The sequence below is a fragment of the Trichosurus vulpecula genome, chromosome 9, assembly GCF_011100635.1.
Source record: "Trichosurus vulpecula isolate mTriVul1 chromosome 9, mTriVul1.pri, whole genome shotgun sequence".
Taxonomy (NCBI): domain Eukaryota; kingdom Metazoa; phylum Chordata; class Mammalia; order Diprotodontia; family Phalangeridae; genus Trichosurus; species Trichosurus vulpecula.
In genome coordinates, this window is record NC_050581.1 from 189,373,488 (window position 1) to 189,390,381 (window position 16,894).

General features: G+C 45.6%; 1 protein-coding gene across 1 annotated transcript in view; it reads right to left on the bottom strand.

Moving 5' to 3' along the window:
- The window catches only part of AVL9 (AVL9 cell migration associated), a 70,232-nt gene that overhangs the window by 29,059 nt on the left and 24,279 nt on the right, over positions 1-16,894 (bottom strand). Inside the window, exons 4-6 of the mRNA XM_036738387.1 lie at positions 10,040-10,111; positions 1,509-1,598; positions 605-671 (exon numbers count right to left, since the gene is read on the bottom strand). Of these exons, the coding sequence (XP_036594282.1) occupies positions 605-671; positions 1,509-1,598; positions 10,040-10,111 (229 nt within the window). The remainder of the gene's footprint in view (positions 1-604; positions 672-1,508; positions 1,599-10,039; positions 10,112-16,894) is intronic.

Sequence of the window (16,894 nt, forward strand, 5' to 3'; positions counted from 1 at the left end):
TGTTGAGAGCAGACTGCACTACTGAGACAGCGTCTTACCATTATCAAAGGAGAACTCAATAAATATTTACTGATTATAAGGATTTATTGAACAGCCACTGGGCCCAGGACTATATAAAGACAGTCCTTGATCCCCTTGAAGATCTTCTAATTGGCTAGAGAGGGTAATACAGACATATGTAACTAACTAGATAGATGCTGTCTATACCTACACTCTATGCAGTTCTGTCTACACTAGGCCTGCATAGGTTTTATACACACACAACATATGTAATGATGAGCCTGAACTGAATGAAGTGGGCAGGGGAAGACTATGTGGGAATGAGGAAGTTTCCCTTTGACAGCAAATCCCCAGAGAACAAAAGTGATGCGATGCATAGATAATGTATAGATAATGTACAGGTGATAACCACACTGCAGACAGTTCAAGCATCCTGACAGAGTTCTCTACTGCAGATAGAGGCTAGAGAGGCACATTTGAGGCAAGTCTGTCCAAAGCCAGATACGGGTGATGAAAGCCATGTAGAAAGAGGGAACCCTGGGACCAGCTGATTGGAGCCTGCAAGAATCATGAGGGTCTCTTCTGGCCTCCCAAGCTGACTTACCGAGGTACACTTGGGACCCTTCTATGGAAGCTCCTCCCAAGGAACTATTCATATGTTCATAGAGTTCCTAGGAAATGCAGATTTGAAGGGAGAGTGATTATGACATTTTGGACATTATGAACTGGAAATAGTGCAGAATCAAGGAGGGACAAGGAGAAAATGGCTATTTAATACTGGAGGAGTTTAATAAGACAACACAAGCTCCCTGCTTTACAATCTCCCTTCCCCCATGGCCTTTCACTAAGAGCACTGGTTTTGTTTTTATTTCTTAAACCAGAACCAAGAAAGAGCTCAGAGCCACAGAGCAAGGCAAAGGGAAGGCAGCCCTCCTCCTGGCCCAGCGCTAACTCCTAATTCATATTCTGCTCCATTCCCCTCTGCAGGACTGAGTCTGGGTGCCCGGCGGCACAATCACTGCTCTGCAGTAAAAGTCAGTGGCAGATCTGAATTTGGGAGCTGGAGCTCAATGCTATAGCCAGGCTCTGCTCCGAGAAAACTGATGCCTCATTTTCCAGGAAGTAGCTGCATGATGGTTGGCTTTAGCCTGTGGGGGATGGGAGCTGAACTGACAGCCAGAGATACTGCCCAATACCTTCCCTTACAGAAGGAATCATTCTAAGAAGCAGAGCACAGCAGAGATATCTGACCATTTCAGGGATCCATTGTGATCAGGGGTTTCTTCAAATTGAATCCTCTTTTTAGTTACTTAATTATTCCTAATTAGGAGCTAACTGAGCTTGGCTTTCAGGAGCACAAGGGAGCTGCACATTGCAGAGGGGGTGTCCAGCGGCTCACCACTTCTCTTCTGGGCCAGGGCCTTGGCTAACAAACACACCTCCACTTAATTTAACGTTTTCAACAGAACACACCTACAGATGTATATAGATGCACATTATAAAATTACCTTCAGGATTGAAATTTGGGAAAAATCCTTCTCTTCAAAATAGGCGTGTGTAATGAGCTGAAGTTTTGCTTGGAGTAAACCATAGAGAGGCTTGCAGGAGAAACAAAACATTGTTAGGGAGGAATTAGCAAAAGTGGAGGAAAAATGAAGAGGAGGGAAAACAGGAGATTTCAAATGAACTACATTTTTTCCCACAGTGTCACAAGATGAAAGGGATCTCACAAGGTCGTCCAGTATCCCAGGCCCTTCTTTCTGCAAAGCCAAGGCTGATGTTCAAAATAGAGCCAATGAGTCACCGAGGTACAACCTGCCTTGCTGAGCTGAGCTGCCATAGTGCTGGGCTCTCCTGTCAGGCAGAGCACCTTCCCGCATGTGGCCAACCTTTCTCTTGGCATCACTTAATGTGATTTCCCAAACAATTCATGGAAACCAGGGCCCTGTGTCTTCCACTTCATAAATGCTCATGTATTTCTTGAAGACGGTCAGTCAACTAGCATTTCTTAAGCATCTACTATATACCAGGTGCTGAGCACAAAGAAAGGCAAAAGACAGTCCCTGGCCTCCAGGAGCTTGGAGGAGACCACATGTGAACAACTGGGGGATGTTGGAGGTAATCAACAGAGGAAAGGCACCAGGATCAGGGGGACCTGAAGAAGCCAGAGGCAGAGATGAGGAGGGGGAAAATTCCAGGCCTTGCAGAAGATGGAGTGCCACATGGGAGGGCTCCATTGAAAGCCTACAGCTCAGTGCTGGTTCCTCTTCTTTGGACCCTCCTCGGTCCAGTCCATCACTGTAGCACAGGGAGAATGTGTGATGTCATTTGTGTGGGTATTTTCTTAGGGATGCAGACCGTCAGCCATCCGCTAAGGTGTGGAAGACGCCAGAGCCAAAGCACCTCAGGACCCTGGGGACAGCTGGCCAGTGATCTGCTATGTCCAACGCCACGGCTACCCTGGCTCTCAGCTGACAGCTGCAGTCTCTCCCTGAGCCTGCCCCTTGAAGCCTTAGCCCGGTAAGACCTGTCTGAACTTGCTCTCTGTTCTGTCATCAAGAACCTAGGCTCCACTCTGACCCCATGAAGAAGTAATAGGAGAAAGGTTTCATGGAGAAGATAGTTTCAGAGAAACTTGGGAAACCTGCATGAATAAAAGCTTACTTCACTCAAGTGAGCAGAATCAGGAGAACCATTTATCCCAAACAAAAAACTCTGAAAGACTTAAGAACTCTGACCAATCATGACTTTGGAGGAGCCATGATGAAACAGGCCACTCACCTCCTGGCAGAGAAAGAGGGAATGGACTCAGGGTGCACATAGAGACATCTTTTTTAGCCCTGTAGGAACTTGTTTCATTTGACTATGCGTATTTGTTACAAGGATTTTGTTTTTGTTAATTTTTTTTTTAAAGAAAAAGACTTCATGGTAGGCCACTTTTTATATGTACAGATCAAAACTGCATGTAATAGTAACTGGGTTTGTTATAAAAGGGAATGATTATTTCTTGCCTTTTATATGTCATTTTCCATCACAGTTTCATTTTGACTGTTTCTTTTTAAAAATACTACCTTTATAGTGCTGATTTATAGTAAGTTATGGTCCATAATGAACATTCAAAACTTTTTTTTTTTTTGCCCAGGCTACCCCATGTTCCCTTCCACACTGTATTTGTGATTCCCTTCTTGTAACGAGACATAACAAATTCTGTTCCACGACAATTAGTCCTTGAACTAGTATTATTTAATATTTTTGTCAGTGAAGGAATTCAGAGAGGTTGATAAACATGACAGCAGAATTCAAAGTTATCCTGAAAGAATAGGGGAATGTTCTATCAGAATCTGGCTCAAATCTAACAAAGACAACAAACTGGTGACTGATGTGGGGGAGTTATGGAGAGGGCAAACACAATTCTTAGTTTCTAAGGTGAAGTGACAGCTAGGAAAGAAGGGAGGAGATTTCATCAACATGGGAGAGGCAGAGTTAGAGATCCCATTTGTTTGAAAAAGATCTGGGTGTTCTGGTAAACTCTGGCCTCAATATGAACCAATAGGGTGCTATGGTAGCCCCCAAAAGGCTCAATTCCAGGAAGGAGGAAATCAGTGGACTCTGATGTGGTCAGACCTCCCCCTCCCTTGCCCTGCCACATTTTAGGAAAGACACTTATAAATGAGAGAACTCCCAGAGAAAGATAAAGCATGAATACAGGTCACCTGACGATGGACCAAAGGGCCTTTGGAGGCTCAGCTTCAGCAGAGAAGACCCAGAGGGACATGAGACCTGTCTTTAAGTATCTGAAGGTCTCTCACAGATAAGATGACTTGTAATGTTTGGCCTCAGAAGGAAAAACAAGGAGGCAAGGGTGAAAGTGGAACAAAAATGCAGATTTAAGCTCGAGGGGGAGAAAAACTTTTAATCAGAGCTCGCAAAGGATGGGCTGCCTCAGGTGGTGATGGATAACCCCTCACTGGAGATTCCCAAACAAAGGCTGGGGGACCACTAGTCAGGTGGGTTCTAATGTGGATTCTTCTGGGGGTGAGTTTGAATAGGGGGCCACTGACGTCCCCAAAAACCTCAAGTTCTGGTGTTCTCTCCAGCCCCTGGATCCATCGCTTTAGGTACCTTCTTCCTGGAGTGCTCCTGGATCTTTCTTAAGGTGTGATCATGATGTGATCAGAACTGCACACAATGTGGTCACACTAAGGTGTTTTATGTCGTCAGGCTGTCTCATCTAGACTCTCCCTGAAAATTCTGTTGGTACCTGGCCACAGTCTAGCACAGGGATGCCGTCACCAGCTCCTTGTTTATACCCAGGCCACCATGCTAAGCACTGGGCAATCTACACTAAGTCCCAGATCCCTTCCTAAGGACAGAGTCCACCAAGCTCTCAGTAGAGTTCCCCCTAACTACAGGACTTCACATTTGCTCATCCTGAAGTTCCACACTCATGCTCACTGAGAATTTTCTGAAGTTTCTCTCTACAGGTTGAGGCCTTTTAGTCCCGATGGACGTAGCAGGTAAAGTTGGGGAGTACCCTAGACACTTCCTGATCAATGAGAACAATGCCAAAGAAGACCAATCCTGCTACTGATCTTGTGGAAATCACTGGGCTTTCCTAGCTAAAGAAATACCCATTAATCTACACCTTCGGCCTCCAGCCTCTAAGTCAGTTTTCTGTCCATGAAGGGTAAAGCATTCCATTGTGACAGGGGTTTAAAGAAAAAAGCTCTGATGCTATCTCCCAAGTTTTTGAGAATGTTAATAAAATGCACCAACTGGTTCCTCCTCATTTATCTGAGGAAGGAGTACACTGCAGGGGAGACTAGTATTTATTGAGCATAGACTTAGGTGCAGGGACTGGGCTAAGGACTGCCCTTAAGCAGGACTTTCCCTGCACACACCTTAAACAGCAGAGAAGATTATAAACTATACACTTAAGTATGGGGAGTGCAGCTGGGCTGATTGTGGAGATCCAGAAAAGCCTACAGAAGGTGGCTCTGTCCTGGGCGGAAGGGAGGCCAATATTCTCTGGGGTGCCATATCTCATCAGGCCCCTTCAAGCCCAGCTGATTCTATCTCCATCTCTCTAAAATATGCCTACTTCTCTCCTCTGACGCTGGCATTCTCTTGATGCAGGCCCCTCACAACCTCATGTCTGCCAGCCTCAGGTCCCACCTCACTGCAGTCCACCATCCACTCAACTATCAAAGCAATCTCCCTAAGGTGCAGGTCTGACCCCGTCACCACTGCTTGCCATTCGAGAAACTCCAATAGATTCTCTCCTATCTAAGGAATCAAACAGAAACTCTGGTTTGGCTTCTGAAGATCTTCACAAGCTGGCTCCTTTCTACCTTCCCAATTTCCTCAGTCCTCCTTCCCCTCCAGTACTGCTGCACTGCACAGAGGGTGTGCAAAGCCTTTCCTCCATGCCTGGGCCTCTCCCTCCTCCCTGCCTGGGCTTCTCCCTCTTCCCTGCTTAGGCCTCTTCCTCCTCCCCACCTGGGCCTCTCTCTCTTTCCTGCCTGGGCCTCTCCCTCCTCCTCTATGCCTTCCAGCAAGGCTTGGCTGAGTTCCTCTTGGCCACAAGAAGCATTTCCTAGTCCTTCTTAATCTCTTGATCTTCTCAACTTCCCTCAGGGTTGATTTCCCATTTATCCTATTTGTATCTTGTTGGTACATAGTTGTTTACATGTTGTCTCTCCTATTAGACTGGGAGCCTCCTGAGAGCAGTGACTGTCATTTGCTTCTCTTTGTATCCCCAGAGCTTGGCTCAGTGCTTGGCATACATCAGGCACTTAATGCTTGTTGCTTTGACTTGCCCTGAGATGGAACGCCATATAGAGGAACAGGAAGTCTATCTGTCTTGCTGGCAGGTAGAAGGCTTGAGTAACAGGAGTTCAGTCAAGAAAGACAGCCTGGAGTCCAAAGGAGGAGGGAGTTTGCATTTCTCCCTGTGGCTACTGAAACTTCTTGAGCAGCAAAGTGAGTGGCTCTGTGTCTAAGCCTGAATCTGGGTCAGAATGATACTTGAGGTGTGTGAAGGATGGCTTGGAGAGTGAAGAGACCATCAATCAATCAGAGGGCAGGGAGGCCACCAAGCAGCCTCCTGGCTCAGCCACTGACGACCTGGCTAGGCCTGGGCGAGTTCCTTCACTCCTCTGGGCCTCTACGGATGCAGCTCCAAAATAAGGGGGCTGACATAAAACAACTGAAAACGATCTTGGCCCAAAGAAGGAGTAGACAAGGAAGGGGGAAGGTGGGTTTCTTCTGCTGGGGGAGGTGGCTTGTCAGATTTTTTCCCTTTTTTTCCTCTCCCTCTTTTCATTTCTTTTTAAATTCTTCCTTACAGGGGATGGCTCTGTGAGAGGGAGGAAGGGGAGAGACAAAGGAGGACATCCAGGTAACGTGAAAACTAAAGATAGCAATAAAAATCTATTTGAAAAAAATAAGAGGGCTGAATTTTAAGACATCAGCAATTCCACAGCCGCATCGATGGTCCTGGGAGCCTTTATGCAACACGTCAAAGCAACAGCAGAAGTGATGTCTCCCCTTATAGAACCACACTGCCTGTCCAAATTAGATGATATTCTAATTTCTGGTAATCCTGTCCTTTATTAGAGATTCCATAATCTCATCCAAAATGGAAATGTAGATTCTCTTTGAGAGACCTTTTTCTGGATGTGAACCTGTATGTGTGTGTGAGTGCATGCATGTGTACGCATGGAGGTATGTGCATACACTTTGTATTTATTTACCTACTGGTCTTAGTCCAGATGCTCACTAGAGAAAAACAGCACACTTCTCTGCTTCTCTCACGGGTTTGACTTAAACCTCTTTGGTACGTCTCAAAGGGGGTGACCTTAGCCTGCAGTTTAGGGTTTTAGGAAAGAGTAATAAGAGAGGGTATACATCCATGTTCCTTGGTAAGTGAAGGGGATTCACTGTAAGCCCTGGTAATGCCTCTTCCCATTTCAACCCTAACCCTAGCCCGGTTAGGCTTTGCTGTAGGTCAGGGTCATCAGCTGAACCTAACAGCTCAGGAGATAAACCCACAGATTCCACCTTCTGGATTAAAGACTCACTCTTCAACAATAACTGTTTAGAAAACTGGAAAGCGGTCTTGCAGAAAGGTTTGGATCAGCACCTCAGACAATATACTACAATAAGCTCCAGATGGACAGGAGACATAGACACAAAGATCCCATTACTAGCAAATCAGAGGAGCAAGGAAGGAGATACCTTTTACAAACCATGGATAAATGTTCTTGATCAAATAGGAAATAGAGAGGCTCACAGGAGAAAAACATGGACAATTGTGATTGAAGGTTTACACAAACAAAATCAATGCTGTGAGAATTACAAGGAAAAAGGTTAACTGGGAAAATAATCTTTGCAATAAATTTCCCAGATAAATGTCTAATATGCAAAATATGTATAGGGGAATTCATACGAATATAGAAAAATAGCAATTCCCTAAGAGATAAATGATCAAAAGATATGAACAGACAGTTTTAAGGAGAAAGGCAAGCCATTAACAATCATTTTAAAGACTCCAGTCAGTAACAGAGAAATGCAAATTAAAACAATTTTAAGGTTTCATCACACATCTATCAGATTGGTAAAAATGACAGAAAAGGATGACAACAGCTCTTGGGAGGGACATGACAGAAACATGAGTGTGATATTAAAAGAGTTGTAGATTGATTCAACAACTGCTGGAAAGCAAAGAGGAACCAACTACACCCCCAAATCATTAGGCTGTGCATACTTTCGATCCAGTAACACCACTGCTAAGCATACACCCCAAAGAGATCAAATAAAAGCAGAAAGGAACCATATGGACAAAAATATTTGTAGCAGCACTTTTTTGTTGTGGCAAAGACCTGGAAACAAAGTGGGAGCCCATTAAAAGGGCAATGGCTACATAAGTGAGAGTACATGAATATGATTCAATACTAATAGCTATGAGGAATGATGAAAGGGGTAGATTCAGAGAAACCTGGGTGACCTGCTAACAAGGGAGAAGAGCACATCCTGGGCTGGAGAGACAATGACTGTTAAGGAAAGCATATGGGAAAGACTTCAGGGCTCAAATGAATGCAATGACCGACCACAGCCTGCTCAGAGGACCGTGATGGCAAATCTCATCTCCCACCTGTGGGCAGAAAGGCAATGGATGCAGGGAGGGCCAGTGTGTGGATCTGTTTCGCTTGACTGTATTTGGGACAAGGAGAGCTTTGGGAAGAGTTAGAGAGGGGTCAGCGGATTGTGTTGGGATGCCAGAAAAGGAAGAGTAGAGAATGTCAATGAATCATTAAAAACAAACCAAAACACCACACACCCACACCAGAGAGTAGAAGGAAGTTCAGAAGGGGACAGAAGTAGGCAGGGCAGTGCTGGAATGACACTGTTAAATCTGAGCTAGACTTAAAAGACCAGCTGGATCTAGTGACAATTCCTGGTCTCACATGCTGTTCTCTTGTTCTGGTTTTCTATACATGGGGAAATGTTCAAGTTTGTTAATTGTTGTTAGGTTCATGATACTAAAAAGGAATATAAAATAAACCAGGCATTGGACTTTGATAAGCAAAAAAATACACTTGGAAAGACCAAAAACTTCCTCCTCCTCCTCCTCCAACAGAGAACAAAAACCTCATCCACCAGACTGGTCATGGTGCAAAGGGAAGCAGTCAACAAGGAAAGATACCTGAAGGCCAAGTAGGGGCCCTCCAGCTCCCTCCCAGTCCTCAAAGCCTGTGACAGGACAGGGGTGTCTGTGGGTGGATGCTTGGGCAGCCAGGACCTGGACGCATCATCCTTCTTGTACTCCTGTGCCTACTGAAGTGGCAGCTATGTATCCAATGAATGGCCCACCACTGCAGGAAGGGCAGCGATAAGACACCTCTCTCTACTACCCAACTGCCTATGGCTCACATTATGTCCCAGGATCTCCAGATATGGTGGACTTGGGCACTGGGACATCAGAGACCCTGGGCTGCCCCAGGAGTGAGACAATGGTCCGCTCCAGACTCCAGAGGTCCTCAGAAAGATAAAGGCCCCATGGGTCTGAGTGGGGAAACTGTAGCCTGCTCAGCTCTTTACCCATGAGCTGGGGAAGGTGACCACCCCCAGCTGGATCCTAAGCCAGGCTGTCCCTCTAGTACCCAGGACCACTGGAAGGTACCTAGAATAGTAGACAGTGGCAAGATGCCCCTACACTCCCCTGTAAGAACTGTTTGATCAACCTGGCCCAGTCCTGGTCAGGGATCTACATCTGGACCAGACTCAAGACGTGGCCGAGGAAGCGGCCTTCCCGGCCCTGACTCCCCCTCCCTGTGCTCTTCTCCCAGGGCCTCCAGCTCTGCACCTGGAATCCCTGGCTTCCTCCTCAAGTGATGCCTCTTATAGGGGGCCTTTCCTTACCCCTATTAGGAGCATTTTGAAATGACTCTGAGTGTACTTTCTTGCATATCTCTTGTCCACAGGCCTTCCCCTTTGTTAGACGGCAAACTCCTAGAGGGCAGAGTTGGTGCCCTCTTTCTTTGATGGTCATGGATTCACTCATCAGTTTCCAGGAGAACAAAGACCCCTTTTCATCCTTGACCGTGTATGCTCCACACTTTACACAGCACCTTGTACCCAGAAGGCCCTTGAAAAGTACTGCAGAATGAGGTGGCTCTGTCCTTCTGTCCTAAGTGCCTAGTACAGTGCTTGGAATACTTAGAAATAAATGAGTAAAAATCTGTGATAAAATCAAAAACACCAAACCCCCCATTTTAGCTAAATTTACCCATAAGACTTTAACTCCTCCTCCTCCTCCACTTTTTACTAAATCTGTTAATTGCTGGGAAACCAGTGGCAATTCTCACCCTTTGGTGAAAAAATGGGAGAGGTATTAATCATAAGTGTGAAGTCGCTAGATGACAATGAGGCAAGTATAATAATCAGACCCTGGCAAATATGGTGACTGACAGAAGTCTTGACTTTTCTCAAGGATTCCCTTTCTCATGGATTTCAAGGAGTTGACAAGTTCTCTTACCAGCTGGCTTAGAACGCAGACACTTTTCTGGACAGTTTCTCTGGTTATATCCGCTTGCCTTACTTTGAGTGCCTATTAAAAAAACAAAACCATGAGACTCTTACTAGAAATAATCAAAGAGCAGCAAAGTGTAGCAGAAGGAGTGCTGAACTGGGGTACCTGAAGACCTGGGTTCAAATCCTTGTTCTAACATTGGATGGTTATGCAACCACGGGCAAGTCACTAACAGGGGTAGGGAACCTGCAGTCTTGAGGCCACATGTGGCCCTCTAGGTCCTTGGGTGCAGCCTTCTGACCGGGTGCGAGTTGTACAGAACAAATCCTTTTATTAAGGGTATTTGTTCTTTGAAGTTTGAATTCAGTCAAAGGGCTGCACTTGAGGGCCTAGAGGCCACAGGTTCCCCACCTCTGCCACCTTTCTGGCCTCAGTTTTCTCAGCAATAAAATGGGTGTGGTGATATTTGTTCTTCTCACATCACAAAGGTTCTGAAGAAAGCATTTTGTAAAGACCAGAGAGAATTGTAAGTTGTTATTATCTCAACAACCTTGTGAGACTGGTATTCCTCTCTGACAGGGATCTTGACTGAGGCTAAAAGGCATCACAGAGTAAGCAGCAGAACACTGACAAAGCTGTGGGCCTTTCAGAATGAGTCCAACACAATGCCCATCGTGCTACCAAGGGCACAGGCACTGACTGGTCTCCCTTCTGCTCTAAGGCAATGAAACCCAAAGTCAGTCACTCAATAAACCACCCACTATGTGCCCCTTTTCACCCTCTCCTGGAGGACAGACATACTTTTTCACCCATGAAAATATGCATTCTCACCCTGCGAATCCCCCATCCACTGCTGTTGTCCTGGCTGTCCACAGACTAACCACCAGAAAGACCTCCACAAACGTTCAAAACGTGACCATGTGTGGCTGTCAAAGCCAACAGGGTGGAAATGCTCTTGAGGATCTCTTTGGAGGAGCACAGACGGAGGCCATCAAGGAGGATTCTACTGTTACTACTGGTGGGCTCTTCCCCTCTCTTCCTCCCTTCTCTCCTTAGTTAATGTTCACTTCTGGAAAGGGTTTCTCAAATTAAAACCCTCCCCACCCCACCCCACCCCAACAGTAAGTCACAGGTTCCTGGCTCTTGCAAACTGATCTGGGGAAGTTCCCCTTTCCCATCAGGACTGTAGTCTGAAGGAAGGATCCTGGTCTCTGTTTCCCCAGTGCAGAGGGAGAGCTTAATGAATGTTTGCTGACTTGACTGGATCTCCAAACTAATGAGATCGTTCACCCACCGCTAAAGGACAAAATATTTTTAGGTCCCTCCACACGGCAAGTCCAATTTCTTTGCCCTGCTTGCGGGATCTCCTTACTGATGATTGTAGGCCAGAAGGGATCAAGTTTCTAAGCTCTCCCTTGGACTCTGGGAGCCCGTGGGCATAAGCTCCATGCGTGCCAGAGCCTGACTACTCGGGGCAAGCCAACAGTGCCCCTTCTGCCTCAAGCACCACTTTTATAGTCCACCTTCCCCCAATAATCACTTGGCCCATGCAATCCTATGGATTCTCTTAAATGCTTTTTCATTGTTCCCTACCACCTTATCCAGAAAACCCTCCCTTAGAACAAAGACTGAAAAAGAGGGGAAAAGCAGGGCAGCAAAACCATCCAGCATGTGTCCCGAATGTGAGTGTGAACACAGTACTCCGCACCACTGGCTGCCACCTTCATGAAGAAGGGGACGTGTGTTTGCTCACGGGTTTTCTGGGGCTGGATCTGGCCACTCCGGTGGCACAGCACTGTTTTCCTCTTTGCTCTTTCCATTTTTAGAAGCTTAATTTCCTCGCTTCCTGGCAGCCCAGTCAAAGAATCCCACTAATGGAACATTGAGCAGGGATAGCCTTTGCATTCCTGGAGAACCTGAAATGATTTCCTGGTAAGATGGTGGCCTACTAGGAACTTCTCTTCCTGTCGGTTGTTACAGACTTTTTTTATCTTCCAGAGAAGGGTCCCCAGGTGAGCTGAGGAAAAATGGGGTCAAAGGCGCAGGCACACCCTTGAGTCAGCAGGAACCAGCACACTGAGGCTGACCACCCTCCTCTCAAGGCTCCAAGCCTCCGAGTTATGTGGGAACAGTAAATGAGCTCCCAGGACAATTCGGCTTTGGGAAACCAATCTCATGGGTATGAAGGGGTAAATGGGGGAAGAGACATCCAAACTACAGAGTTCACTTTATTTGACTTTTTTCGGATTTCTCTGCACAGTTTCCTTCTCTGTGAAATGGAGAGAACTGCCTGATTAGTGACACCTGCTCCCAGAGCAACTGAGCAGCAAAGCGGTAAAGCGCAAAGGTGAAGTGAGGTGCTCTGAAAATTTTAGAGCCCCCAGACCCTCTGGATGGCTGAACAGGTCAGATTTCTTTTCATATCGAGGCTACCAGTGAACCTGAATTTGGTTCCTGACAAAATTCTCAAAAAAACATCTCATTAAATGATGGGTTGTGAGCACTTAGAGAGCTGAAACCAGCACGATGTGTGTGTGTGTGTGTGTGGTGGGGGGTGGTCATCAAGAATGCACCATGTCAGGTGAAAGGATATGAGCAGGCGGCAGATATTCAGAGGCAGCCATTCAAAGTAAAATACTAAACTCAAGAAAAAAATACTAACTCAAGAAGAATCAGAGAAATGCAAGTTAAAAGCACTCTGAGGTCCCATCTCACACCCATCAGACTGGTAAAGTTGACGAAAAGGGAAAATGACAAACACTGCTGAGACTAGAAAACAGATAATGCGCTGCTGGTCCAGCCATTCTGGGAGACAATCTGAACTACACCCCCCAAGCTATTAAACTGCATGTCCTTTGATTTGGCAGTATCACCCCTAGGTCTGTACCCCCAAAGAAATAAAAGAGAGATAAAAGGACCCTATGTACACAAATACACATAGCAGCTCCTTCTGCGCTGGCAAAGAATCAGAAAAGGAAGGGACGCCCATCAGTTGGGGAATGGCTCAGTAAGTCATGGTATGTGAATGGGATAGAATGCTGAAATGATGAAGGGGAAGACTTTCAAGACAACCTGGAAGATCTGTATGAACTGATGCAGTGTGAAGTGAGCAGAACAAGGAGAACAATTTACAGAATAACAGCAACATTGTAAAAACAAACATCTTTGAAAGATTCAGGAACTCTAATTGGTGAATGACCAGCCCCAATTCCAGAGCGCTTCAAGATGCAACTTTTACTCACCTCCTACTAGAAAGGTCATGGTGATGGTCTCAGAGTAGGGTCAGAGACATGTTTTTGGACTTGCCCAATGTCGGAATTTGTTTTGCTTTGTATTTTTTTGTATTTGTACTTATAACAGGGGCTCTGTTTTTATGGTTTTCTCAACTAGAGGCAAAGGAGGAGGGAAATGAGAGAAGTATGAAAGAGAAAATGTGGACCTGACAATAGAATAAAATTTAATTAAAAAATGCATCATGTCAGACTAAACATACTTCCTTTCATAGGTTTTTCATAGGGTTATAAACAGTAGACCAGGGTTATCTCATAGATACAGTATGTGCGGATTTCAGGAAAACATCTGAAATGCTTTTCTAAGCTATGATTTTGGACAAGATGGTGAAATGTGGGCTCGAGAATAGTATGGTTAAGTGGATCTGGAAACTGGTGGAAATGACTGAACCCAGAGAGTGGCCATTCATGGGCCTATGTAAAATTGGGGAAAAGTCTCTGATGAAAAAACCAAGGGATCTGTCCTTGGGGCTGGGACGGTGACCATTTTTATTATGACCTGGGTGAAGGCATGGTTGGTATGCTTATCAACTTTGCCTTGGTCACAAAACCAGGATGGATGATTAATATGAGGGTGATGGCGTAGGATCTACAGAGTTCCAAGAGGCTGTACATGGGATGGACTCTAGTAGGAGAAAATTTTAAAAGGGATAAATGTAAATTCATACCCTTGGGTTCAAAGAATAACTATACACTTATGGAATAGGGGAGGTATGACTGTGTCAACAGGAAATAACAACTTAACAAAATTTACATGAAAACTAGGTTTATTACAAGAGAAATGAACATGCACGTGGAACCCAAAGCCAGAGCAAGGAGTTCATAGTCCTGACAAAAGTTTGCATAGTTGACAGCAAGACAAAGGAAGACAGTGACACCAGTATCTCCACCTAAAGGGGTGTACGATGGAAGGGGAAAGATGCAGTAAAGGTGGGAAAAGGACAAAACCCAAAGGGGAGGAGCAAGGCAAGGGCAAAAGCCACATTCTTTTCCCTTGGAAACTGCTAGACCATGAAGATGGATGGTCTCCTTATCTACAAGGCCCAGCTGCACAAGCCCAGTGCAGACTGTCTGGCACCTCTCTTGACTCCCAAGGACACCCAGGGAGTCCAGTTTGAGATGCAAATAAGAAATTATGTTGGGTTGGGGGTGTAGGGGGAAAGAAGGAGGGGGGCCTTCATCCTTGTCACATTCAGGACCTCCTGCATGCTCTGGGTCCTGTGTTTCTGGAAAGTATAGCAACTCAAAAAGACAAGATCAGGGACCCCTTGACAGTCCTTAACATCCCTCCCTGCTCATTGGACTAGACAACAGTTCGTGAAAAAAATATTTAGGTGCTTTAGTGGCCTGCAACTCAATATGGAGGGGGAAAATTGCTTATGTATATTTGCCAGGCTAGATGCCATAGAAGATGGTTAAAATGTAAGAAGAATAAGCAGTAGGCAATGAGAATGCCCTCCAAGTCACAGAATCCAAGAAAGGAGACATCAATAAAACCCAAGCAACTGCACAATGTATGGGGAACAAATAGGATGACCTAGAAATCTTAAGGCAAGGAGTAAATTTCATGTCGTAGATTTGGTACAATGGGACTCCTCCCTGAAGAGGTATTCTTTATTTGAAAAAGTAAGGATCAATAGAAAGGCAGCGTAAGGGAGATGAATAGCACTATGGTCATGTAAAGAACTCTAAGGATCAGCAGAGAACATTTGGGTGAAAATTAACAGTGGCAGACTCAATGCTCATCAGAGTAGATCACAAGCCATCTGGACAGAAGGGGAACAGAGGAGGAGAACGGGAAGCAGCCTGAGAACCTGCCATGAAGACACACTGGAGTAGTAAAGGGGGACTTTATCTAGACGGCAGCTAGACCACCATTACTGCCAAAAAGCAGAGCTATTGATCATTTCTCTCTGATCACTGCCTTGAGGAAGGGGAAAACTGCCACTCTGGACCCAGCACTTACCCACCTGGAGGAAGTGGTGGTTAGAGTAGAAAGGACAAAAATTTTGGGGGAAAGTGACCTTCCTTCCCACCCCCCACCCCCCACCTAAGAATTGATGAAGGAAAGGAAACCTAGGTAGAGTCTCTCAGGTACCACAGCAGATTTCAAAAGCAGCAGAGAAAGGACATGTAGCATCCCATGGACCAGAATTCCATAGGTGAAATCATCCTAGGAGGGATGGGAAGCTTTTGAGAATGAAATTCTGAGGCTAGAGAAAAACCATTCCAGTGAGAAGAAAAAGAGAGAACCATCTAAAGCGACCAACCAACACAGATTCATGACCAGCTAAGATTTGTTAAGGATACAATCTATTAGATGGACTACAGAATGAATACAAAAGTGTGCCATGGGCTGATAAGAAGAGCATCAAGAGAGCACAAATGAAGGATGACTCTAGCTCCTGTGGAGAGGCTGGGACAGAAGAGAAGGGCCCATGACAAGCAAGGACAGAGAGAAGGATGGGCTTCCCTCTGTCTCTATCAACTCTTTCAAGAAGAATCCACTTTGGACAGGAATGGCTAAAGCAGAAACAGCCACAGGGGCTCAAACTGGAGGAAAGCAAGGTGAGAAGGAGCCACTGCCTGATGCACCGCGTGCCCAGGTGACTCCAAGGAGAACTGGGAGAGATACTGTCAGTGGTCTTCCAAGGACCGGGGAGAATGGGAGGAGCATCTGAGGACTGAAAAAGGGCAAATAACCAACTTTGACCAAGAGGGAAAACCTAGGGATTTGAAGTGCGGGCCAACAGATCTAGACTTTAGTCCTCAGCATAATCCCAGAACACGTAACGTGTTTGAGAAAATCTGGAGAAGGAAGCTGCACCCCAAGAAGCCAGCTGGGTTTCCTCAAGAATAGGTCATGCCAGACTTGCCACATTTCTGTTTTTTGAGACAACATTACTAGACTGGCAGAATAGGGGAAAAGGGGAACGGGGCAGAGAGAGTTTGTCTTCATTTTAGCTAAGCATTTTACAAAGCCCCTCACACTATTCTCATGGAAAAGGTGCAGCCGCAGCCATGAGAAGAGCAGATTTGGGAGGATTCGGAACAGGCTGACTGGCCAGACTCAACAGGGAGTCATTAACAGTTCCATGTCAACTTGGAAGGATGTCTATAGTGGAATGCCCCGGGAATCTTTGCTGGGTCCTGTGATGTCTAACATTTTTATCAAAGACTTGGCTGAAGGCATAAATGGTTTGCTTATTAAATTAGCAAATGGCACAAAGCTAGGAAGGACAGCTAACATTAGATAACAGACTCAGAATTAAGATAGATTTTGACAGACTGGAACATTGGGCTCAATACAATAACATGAAATTAACTAGGGACAAATGGTAGTTCTTACATTTGGGTCACAAAAAAAATCAAATTCACAAGTATGAGATAGGGGAGAGGTGGCTGGAGAGCTGCTTCTCCGAAAAGGCCCTGGGGCTTTAGTGGACTGCAGACTCAATATGGAACAACAGTGTGTTTAAAAAAAAAAAAAAAGCTAATTCAATCTTGGGCCACACCGGGAGAGGCACAGTCTCCAGAACCAGGGAGGTGACAGTTTCACTGTGCTCTGCTC